This window comes from Meriones unguiculatus, chromosome 1, assembly GCF_030254825.1.
Source record: "Meriones unguiculatus strain TT.TT164.6M chromosome 1, Bangor_MerUng_6.1, whole genome shotgun sequence".
In the NCBI taxonomy this organism is placed as follows: Eukaryota; Metazoa; Chordata; class Mammalia; order Rodentia; family Muridae; genus Meriones; species Meriones unguiculatus.
This window is the reverse complement of record NC_083349.1, coordinates 5590008-5599610: the sequence shown is the minus strand read 5'-3', so window position 1 is coordinate 5599610 and position 9603 is coordinate 5590008. Positions and strand designations below refer to the sequence as shown.

General features: G+C 50.2%; 1 protein-coding gene across 1 annotated transcript; it reads right to left on the bottom strand.

Moving 5' to 3' along the window:
* Positions 1–3856: 3856 nt before the first annotated feature.
* Siglecl1 (SIGLEC family like 1) lies at positions 3857–9362 on the bottom strand. Its single transcript, XM_060376127.1, has 5 exons — positions 9338–9362; positions 8794–9060; positions 8193–8298; positions 7035–7185; positions 3857–4560 (listed from the first exon to the last, which is right to left on the bottom strand). The coding sequence occupies exons 1-5, from the start codon at positions 9360–9362 to the stop codon at positions 4444–4446; spliced, it is 666 nt and encodes a 221-aa protein (XP_060232110.1). The 3' UTR covers positions 3857–4443.
* Between the last annotated feature and the right edge of the window lie 241 nt (positions 9363–9603).

Genomic DNA, 9603 nt, shown 5'->3' with positions numbered 1-9603 from the left:
AGGGTGTCAGATCCCTGGAGCTGTAGTTACAGGAGGTAGTGAGGCCTCTGACACGAATACTGAAATTCCATTTCAGGCTTACTGCAAGAGTAGTACTTACTCATAACCACGGAGCCTTAAGAGCCCTTATTTTTGACTCGTTAAGGTAGGGTCTCGTAACAGGCCTGAATTTAAGCCCGTGGTCCTCCCGTCCCCTTTTCCCAATGCCGAGATTATGTGTTTGGCTTACAAGTTCAAATCAAAAGGTGGAAACTTTCTGCGTTGGTTCCAGCAACTCAGGGGTGAATGGCTTCAGGCCCGTCCTGCCCAGCTCTCCTCCTTTTCCTTGCCTGTAGGCTGGAAGCTGTTCTTGTGGCTCTTTTGTTTGCAGTCTCAATACGTGTCGAAGGCTGACCTAGAATCTCCCCCTCCCCCGTAGTCCTGTCTGGCCTTGATCTTCTGATAGCCCTGTTTTTCTTTGGATGCCAGTGAAGACCGGAAGAAGGCATTGTATCCCCTGGAGCTGGACTTCTATGCAATTGGGAGCCACCTGACCTGGAAACTGAACTCCAAAGTTCAGAAAGGAGTGGCAGGCACTCACAACTGCTGAGCCGCCTCTCCAGTCCCAACAGCAACTTCTTGTCCCTCCCTCTAAATTACCAATTTCTTCTCCAGTTCTCCCTGCTGGTCTTGGTTTCCTAGGGCTCTGGGCTCCTCAGCGTTCCTTCCTTTGTGTATTCCAGGGCAGTTTCACAAGAAACATCCAGTAAGGGCTGACTTACAATTACAGACACTGACTGAGGAGGGGCACACTGATCGGACTGATTTACGGAGACAGTACCCACCCTCAACAGCCCACAGGAGGAAGGACGTTGCGCAGACCGGGAGGGTCTAAGGTTGAGGAACTGTAACTGACCGGCTCAGAGACTCACCTCTTGAGAAGCCCCGCCCACATAGGGACCAACGAGCAGGCGCATGCCTGCTCAGGACAAATCAGAGTCTGGAGGTGCCAAATCCGAGTCTAAGGAGGGTGGAGCCACCGAGAAGCCCCACAGCTATGGAGCAGAGCCTCCACCAGCCTTGATCTTTCTTTTTTTTTTTTTCTTTTTTTTCTTTTTTTTCCTTGAGCAAGTTGTTCTAGACTCTGGACTAGCCATCTCTTAAAGGATATTCCTATGTCAATACCTCTGCACAAGTCGGTGACAGGTGGATGGAAGGTATTGATCCAAGAACCAATGCCTGGCCAAGCTTGACTGCCACAGCCAATCAGAAAATATCGCATGTACCCCTTCCTTTTTTCTACTTTGTAACCAAATCATCCATAACCAACCAACCAACAACAACAACAACAAAAAAAAAAAAAAAAAAAAAAGACTTAGGAGGAAGCACAGACTCGTCCTCGTAAGTCCAAGCACTTTCTGGCCTATTTCCAGCAAGGCCCATTTTCCCTTAGTTCCTTTTGTTTTGAGATAGGATTTTACTCAGTAGCCAAGGTTGACCTGCTATTAGAACTCACTATGTAGCCCAGGATGGCCTTAAGTCTGGGATTACAGGCATAAGCCACCACATGTGGCTATTCCGTCTCTCCTTTGGTCTTCTACTCTCCTTTGCCAAACCTACCGACCCTGGCCCACTCCCACCTCAAACCCCGGTCCCTCTCTGAGGGATTGTGTCTTTGAAAGAAGCAAGACCAAGCCATTGTAGAAGGTTCTGTCTTCGCCGTCAGTGGCCATGTAGCTGCTTCCTCTGAGTTCAAATGGTTACATTAAAGCACAGGAAGTAAAACACAAGTCCAAGGAGCTCCTGAAACTTACAGGATTTACAAGGCCCTTCCCCACAATGGCTGCTACAAAGGAGATTCCAGAACTGCCCCAATTGCCTGCAAGCTGTACAGGGAGCTCAGGGCTGCAATTGTCATGAGTCATCACTTATCCTGAAGTGGGTGTTGTGGTGATGCCCTTGAGTCATCCATGTTGGTAACTCTTCACCCATACTCCTGTAACTCAAAAACTTCACTGATGCACCAAAGTAGATTTGGGTGTTTCTTTGGTTTGCTGTTGGTGTTCAGGTGTCCTCAGGCAAAGTCACCCCACACCTGTCTACACCCAGATGCACACAGACGAAGCTACATTGGGACTGGAGAGAGAGCTAAGCAGTTAAAGGCACTTGCTCTCAAGCCTGATGGCCTGGGCTTGGTCCCCAGGGCCCACGTGGTGGAAGGAGAAGACCGCCCTCACAGGTGACCACCACACGCGTGTACACAGACAAGATAAATGAGATGTAGTAAAAATAAAGCCACATTGATAAAAACTCACTTTTCCAAGTTACAAAAAACAGGAGGGAACAGCCCCCCCGCGAGTTGAGATAAAAGCTAAATGTGGGGCTTGGAGAGATGGCTCAGAGGTTGACAGCACATACAGCTCTCACAGAGGACTCAAGTTCAGTCCCAAGCACCTGCACTGTGAGCACACGGCTGCCTGTAACTACAGCTCCAGTGAACCCTGTGCCCTCTTTTGGACTCTAAAGGCTCTCTCTCTCTCTCTCTCTCTCTCTCTCTCTATCCTTCCCTCCCCCCCACAAAAGGACAAAAAAAACCCTAAGCTCACCCGAGTACCACGAATTCTGGCTCCCTCTCCCTTTGCACCTGCTTTGCACTCTCGAACTTACGGCATCTCTCAAATCTGAGCCCACAAGCCTCTGCTCCCTCTGGATGGCTCCCATCTTAGGTCTCAGCAGCGCTGCTCCCTCCCGGGAGGTGCCACCTCTGACTCTGGTTCAACCTCGGCTCTTCTCCCGGTCCGTTTCAGCGTTCTGAGCACGTTCTTCCCACCACTCACCCACACTTGACGTCGCTGCGCCTGCTTTATGAGTGTATGGTATGTGCGCCGACTGATGCACGCCATGGGAGCAGGTCTGTATGGCACTATGTTGCTGGTACAGGAGGGACCAGCCAGCGAGGGACGTCATGCCCAGGCAAGGAAATCCTGGAACGTGTAAGAAAGCTAGCTAAGCGTGAGCCTCTGAGGAAGCCAGAAAGCAGCTCAGAGTTTCACTTTAAGTTCCTGCCCTGATTCGGTGACGGGCTGTCACTTGCAAGGGCCAGCCTAATAAATTCTTCCTCCTCCAAGGTGTTCTTAGTCTGAGTGTTCTGTCACAGCAACAGACCTGATGACCCCAGTTTGACCCCGGGGCAGTATAACTTTCCACAGTTCCAGTGTGCCCTCAACACATCATCTTCCTGTCAGCGACTCTAACAGATTCATTTATTTGGCTAGACATCACATCAGAATCTTTTCTTTAATCTTCTTTGAGATGAATACACCCTTTCCTTCATTCTTTCTTTTTTTTTTTTCCATTTTTCCAGGAAAGTCACGGAACACCCACCAAGAGACATTGTGGTATTCACCTAAGTAGACTCACTGCCTCTGTCTTACCTCTGCCCCTTCCAAAGACGCTACATACACCATCTCTCTCAGACAATAGCTTCCTCTATGGACCTGCTCATTCGACCCAGAGGCTTGTGGGCTCAGATTTGAGAGATGCCGTAAGTTCGAGAGTGCAAAGCAGGTGCAAAGGGAGAGGGAGCCAGAATTCGTGGTACTCGGGTGAGCTTAGGGTTTTTTTTTTTTTTTTGTCCTTTCGTGTGTGTGTGTGTGTGTGTGTGTCAGTGTGTGTGTATGTGGGGGAGGGGGAGGGAAGGACAGAGAGAGAGAGAGAGAGAGAGAGAGAGAGAGAGCCTTTAGAGTCCTAAAGAGGGCACAGGGTTCACTGGAGCTGTAGTTACAGACTTCTTTGCTTCAAACCTTGCAACAGCCCATAATTCATTCATTCATTTATTCAAGTGTTTCACAAACAGATCTGCATGCATCATTCCTGGTAATGGTGACACAGGGAGGAAACAGGAACCTGTTCCTGTGGTACTGAAGTTCTGAGGGCCGGGATGTGATCCCACAGCATAACCTTCCAGTTCCATTTCGTAAGGCTCGCTCTCTCCACCTACGTCTCTGAGTACACTTTTCACAGCCTGGTCTCTTCTTGAGTGTCCCGTAGTAAGCCTCCAGAAGTCTAAGGCAGAGAGCTGGGAGCGGGAGGTCTTGTCCAAAGGCTTCATCTGCTAAGCACTGATGTTGGAATTAGATTAAAACATAAGGGCTTTAGTGTGTGTGCATGTATTCGCGTGTCTGCCTGTGTGGGGGTCTGTGTGTCTATGCCTGTGTCTGTGTGTCTGTCTGTGGAACTGGTCACAAAGAAAGTGATCAAACTCCCGTGTTTCACAGTACCATGTGCACGTTTCTCCCCTGAGCCAGAATGAGGCATGTGTCTGTGGCTCGACCAAACAGCACATCATAGGTGACCTCCAAAAATCCTGAGAGCAGGTCCAAGGGTCTCCATCCCAGAGAGAGTATGGGATGGGCAGAGGCTGAGAGGGCTTTGTTAGTTCCAATCCTCGGGACCTCAAGTTTATTACGGACTTGGGGCTTCTGAGGTCTCCATGGGTGTTTGTAGTTCTGCGGCGAAGGGTAACTTTACATGTGATGCCGTTTCCAAGGGCTTCTTTGGCTTCAGGTTCTCTTCCTCTTCCTGGAAGGTGAGAAAGGAGTGGGACAAAGAGGGATGATGTAACAGATTCACAGGTGAAGCGGCCATGCCTGAAAAGGAGCTCTAAGTAAACATGGATCAAGCATGGTCTTCCTCACAATACCGTGGCGGGAGCCTGCAAACACTCTCCTCCCTCTGGCCCCTCCCTGGTGCAACTAAGATCTCACAGAATATCCCTCGGAGTCCTGAGACACTATCCGATTTCCACAGCAGCCTTTTCCCCATGCTCTGGGTCTAAACCCCTGGCTTTGTCCTCTTTCTGTGAAAGGCCACCTCCCTCTACCAGCTCGGTTACTCTCTGAGGGTAGGGGCTGGGTCTGACCCATTCCTGGGACCTCACACTGCCCAGCCTGCCAATTAGGAGATAGTGCGGGAAATGCTGGTGGAATTGAAGAGATGCATGGTGCATTAGTTCCTTATTTCAGGCCAAATAAACACCGGCAGCACAGACAGGGAAGGTTTATTCTGGCTCACAGTTTAAGAAAACACAGCCCACCAAGGTGGGATGGTAACAGAAGGAAGAGTGTGAGGCACCAGTCACACCGAGTCTCCAGTCAGGAAGCAGAGAGCAGACAGAAATCGGACCCAGGTTATAGAAGCTTACCCCCTGCCATCACCCCCCCACCAACTTCCTTCAGCCAAGCTCAACCTCCTAAAGGCTCCATAATCTTCCACAATGGCACCACAAGCTGAGAAACAAGTGTTCAAATTACAGGAGCCTGTGGATGGGGGGGTGGGGGTGGGGAGAGGGGATTCACACTCAAAGTACAACACATGGCTTATCCACAAAGGGACACTAGCTCTGTGCAGAGAGTGTTAGGAGGGAGTCGGTGAGGCGGTTTGGATGAGAAATGCTCCCCATGAGTTCCTGTATTTGATTACTTGGACCCCGTCAGTGGCACTGTTTGGGGAGGCCACAGAGCCTTTGAGAGAGAAGGAGGTCACTGGGGGTGGGCTTTGAATGTTTACAGTCCTGCCCCACTTCCTGTCTGCACTCCATGTCTTACTTGCGTTTGATCAGCTCCCAGCCACCACCACAATGGACTCTCAACCCTCTGGAACCATAAGCCCAAATAAACTCTTCCTTGGTCTTGGTGTTTTATCAAGGGAAAGTGAGGAATAACAGCAGGGTCCCTGTGGTCCTGGAGACTCACAGACGGCAAATGAGAATGAGGCTTGGTAAGCCCCAGCACTGTTCTATCCAAGATGTGCTGGGGTTGTGGGGCTCAGGGTGAAGGGAGGAGCAACCGGGTGCTGTGGTTTAGATGTGGAATTAGACACAGGCTCTCCTGGGTCGGCCATGTGCTCTCCAGCTGATGGTCCTGTTTTGGGAGCTGTCACAGGTGGCTCAATGAGGGTGAATCTTTGAGTTACAGCCTGGCCTTGCTTCCTGCCTGTGCTCTCTGTATGTTTCTTTTTGTTTTGTTTTGTTATGTGTGTGTGTGTTGTTGTTGTTGTTGTTGTTTGTGAGATGTGTTTTCATGTATGTGTGTCTGTGTGAGTATGTGAACATGTATGCAGATCCTCATAGGCCAGAAAAGGGCTTCCAGAGCTGGAGTTATAGTTATTTGTGAGATGTCTGATGTGGGTGCTAGGAACAGACCTCAGGTCTTCTGAAAAGAGCAGGAAGTGCTCTAAACCACCAAGCCATCTCTCCAGCCAGAAAGAGTTTATTTTGGCTCATAGTTCAAGGTACAGTTCGCCATGAAGGGAAACTCAAGGCAACAGGAGCTTGCAGCAGCTGATCACATCACAACCACAGTCAGAAAATACAGCAGTGAACTTCTGCATGCCAGCTGCTCCATGGCTCCACTTTTGCAGTTCATGCTCCCAGGCAGGGAATGGTGCCACCCACAGTGGGCACTTCAGTCAGTGCAATCAAGACGGGCTCCACAGGAATGCCCAGAGGTCCCTTTCCTGGGTTATTCTCTATTCCCAGTTGACAGCTAACACTGACCATCACAGACTGTATCCCTTGAACCATGAGCCAAAACAAAACCTTTAAGTTGCTCTGTCGGGTATTTGGTCACAGAGCTGAGATTTAAGTACTACCTACACCACAAGTATTTGGCACTGACTTGGGCCTGAGGCTGTAGGTGGCTGCTGCCTGCTGCACACCAGAAGAAAATCTTGCCGTTTCCAGTCTGATTCTCCTGCTAGGGGTCATCAGTCCACCTCCCAGTAGGGATTCAGTGTGTGTGTGTGTGTGTGTGTGTGTGTGTGTGTGTGTGCGTATGTGTGTTGATAGTTCTAATTATCCTTTAAACTACATGTCTTAGTTTCTTCCAAGAGGCTTTTGGGGTCTCAGCTTCAGTACCTACAAAATGAGCTGCAGGTTCATTGTGTGTTATACAGGCTGCAGGCTGGGCAGCATCTCTCCAACCCAGCATGCACACTCTCTCCTGCTAACACTGCTCTGCCAGACTGGCTTCCTTCCTGGAGCAAGGGGCACTCACCAAGACCTGCTGCCCAGAGGCTGGCTCGGTGTTGGATTTCCTGGGCTCCTTGGGCTTCACACTGGGTTCCTGGTCTTCTCCAGCCAAGGAGCCCCTCTGTGCTCTCACCTGCGCCCACTTCTTTGCCTGCTTCTTCCTGAGAAATTTCCCTCTAAGGAAATGTGTTTCTGGTCAGTTTCAACATCCCCATGCGGCTCTGGCTTTGATTGGCATGCAAGTCTGGAGTCTCAACAGTACTGCAGGCTTCTGCGCTATCTAGGGAAAGCCACCAAAGTTTTCTGCAAGTTGCTTCTACACCCTGTGTAATGGGGATTCCCTGCCTAGCCGGCCATAGGTTCAGATGGGTCAGCTGTGAAGGGTCCTTGCACTCTGTAGATTGCTATTTATTTAAGTTAATGTGTTGTAGAGGAGTTTTCAAAAGCTTACTTATCTTCATTTCAAGTGGACAGCGTTTTGCCTGCATGTGTGTCTGTGCACACATCCATGGCCTCAGAGGCCGGAAGAGGGTGGCAGATCCCCTGGAACTGGAGTTAGAGATGGTTGTGAGCCAGCCCGTGGGTGCCAGGAACTAGACCTAGGTCTTCCGCAAGAGCAGCCAGTGCTCTCAACTACTGAGCCAAGTCTGCAATTTCTTGTTTGTTTGTTGAGGCAGAGCCTTGAACTCACTACATTAAGGATGACCCTGAACTTCTGATCTCCCTGTCTCTACTTGCTGAGTGCTGGGATTATGGGCATGCACCATTACACTCGGTTTACGCAGTGCTGGGGGTTAAACCCAGGGCTCCACGTGTGCTAAGTTCTGCCACCTGAGCAATATCCCGGACCTGTGTTTGCCTTTGAATCCAGCCCCTCTCCATGCTGTGCTGCTCTTCTTCTCCTCTCCCCCGACAACCGGCCACTCAGTCCCCATGACTACCCTTCTTACTGCCAGATAGGATTACAGGGGTCAGCCTAGGGATTTATGAGAAGGAGGTGCTTGCTCTGGATCTCGCCGTGTGATATGGCAAGAAAGCCCTTGCTGGATCTAGATGCCAGCGCCATGCTCTGGCACTTCCTCAGCTGCTAGAACCCTGAGATAAGTAAACCTTTGTGCTTCATACATTCACTCATCTCGGCTGCTCTGTTACAGTCGCATCAAATGAACTAGGACATACTCACATGAAGGGGAGGAGACAGAGGAAAAGAAGTGTGGTTGCCATGGCTGCATAGAAAACGCCCTGGAACAGCGCTTTCAGGAAGATTTCGGGAGCCAAAGGGCCTTTTCCTAGAAGAGAAGACGTTTCAGTACGGCTTTCTTTTTATGAGTAAAATTTATTTATTTATTTATCTATTTATTTATTTTTCTTTCTTTCTTGTTGTTTTGTTTTTGTATTTTTTGAGACGGGGTTTCTCTGTGTAGCCCTGGCTGTCCTGGACTCACTTTTGTAGACCAGGCTAGACTCGAACTCACAGAGATCCGTTAAAAATTTTTTTTAATTTCATTTGTTTATTTGTTTGTATGTGTTTGGGGGTTTTGCACGAGCCACAGTGTGTATGTGATGGTCAGAGGACAAGTTTCAGTAGTCTGTTTCCTCCTCTCACTATACGGCAGCTGAGGACTGGGCTCAGGCTGTCAGCAAGCACCTTCCTCTGCTGAGCCATCTCGCACACCCTCGAGAAGCCTTTCTTATGACCTCTAGGCTGTGCCCCCACATCTAGCTTCAGTGCCAGCCCCTCCCTGTTCACTGCCCTCCTCCAGTCTCCACGTCCCCACCCTCACTTGACATCAGTAGGATGCTCAAACCATAGGTTCCATGTTGGTTCTTCCCCTCACAGAGAAGAATTGTGCCCATTTCTGGGTTCTTGGAGAGGATGAGGGTGCTGTTGTCCCAGGAACCAAGTGTGGTGGAGGTCACCTGGAGGCGGCCAAACACAGGAGTTCCGTCCATCCACCACTGCACAGATGGTGTGGGGATGCCATGAAAGGAACAACTGCACTGCAGTGTCTTCTCCACATCACAGAAGGAGCCAAGCAGCCTGGGAGGCTCTGGGGAGAGGGAGGGTCAGGTGTCAGAAAGATGGCCCTCCCCATGCTACATAATGCTTTATCACGGAGACAAACCCCAAGCCCCTCAACTGGGGGATTGTAGACAGGCGCTCTACCACTGAGCCACACTGCCAGCCCCTTACTGGGGGATTCTAGGCACAGAGATGATGTCTAATCCACAGTGATTGTTTGTCCCCTTCAGCCTTCTCTCTCTTTCTCTGCAGTCCCCCCTGCAGCTTCTCCAGACAGCCGGAGAAGTGCTTCTTGTCCCACTTACCCAGCTGCGCATATGGCAGGTCCATATTCAACCGCAAGAATTCCCAGGCACACCGTGCTCTTCACCACGGGGAGTGAGGTAGTGGCTACTAAAAGAAGAAGTGGAGCTGGGTGAGCAGAGAGGTCTTCGCCAAGCGGTTCTTGAGACCCTGTGGTCATCCCAAACTCAGAATGATATGAGATGCAAGAATTACATGAGACAAGAGCTCAGGGGTGTCTAGAGATAGGGGCCATCCACTACGATCCCCTGTGAAGCCCCAGTGCCGG

Coding starts and splice junctions, on each gene's coding strand:
- Siglecl1 (XM_060376127.1), bottom strand. CDS start 9,362: ATGGACCTGCCATATGCGCAGCTGG. Junction 9,061..9,337: donor CCTGCCATATGCGCAGCTGG/GTAAGTGGGACA, acceptor CCCTCTCCCCAG/AGCCTCCCAGGCTGCTTGGC. Junction 8,299..8,793: donor GAGCATCCTACTGATGTCAA/GTGAGGGTGGGG, acceptor CTTCTCTTCTAG/GAAAAGGCCCTTTGGCTCCC.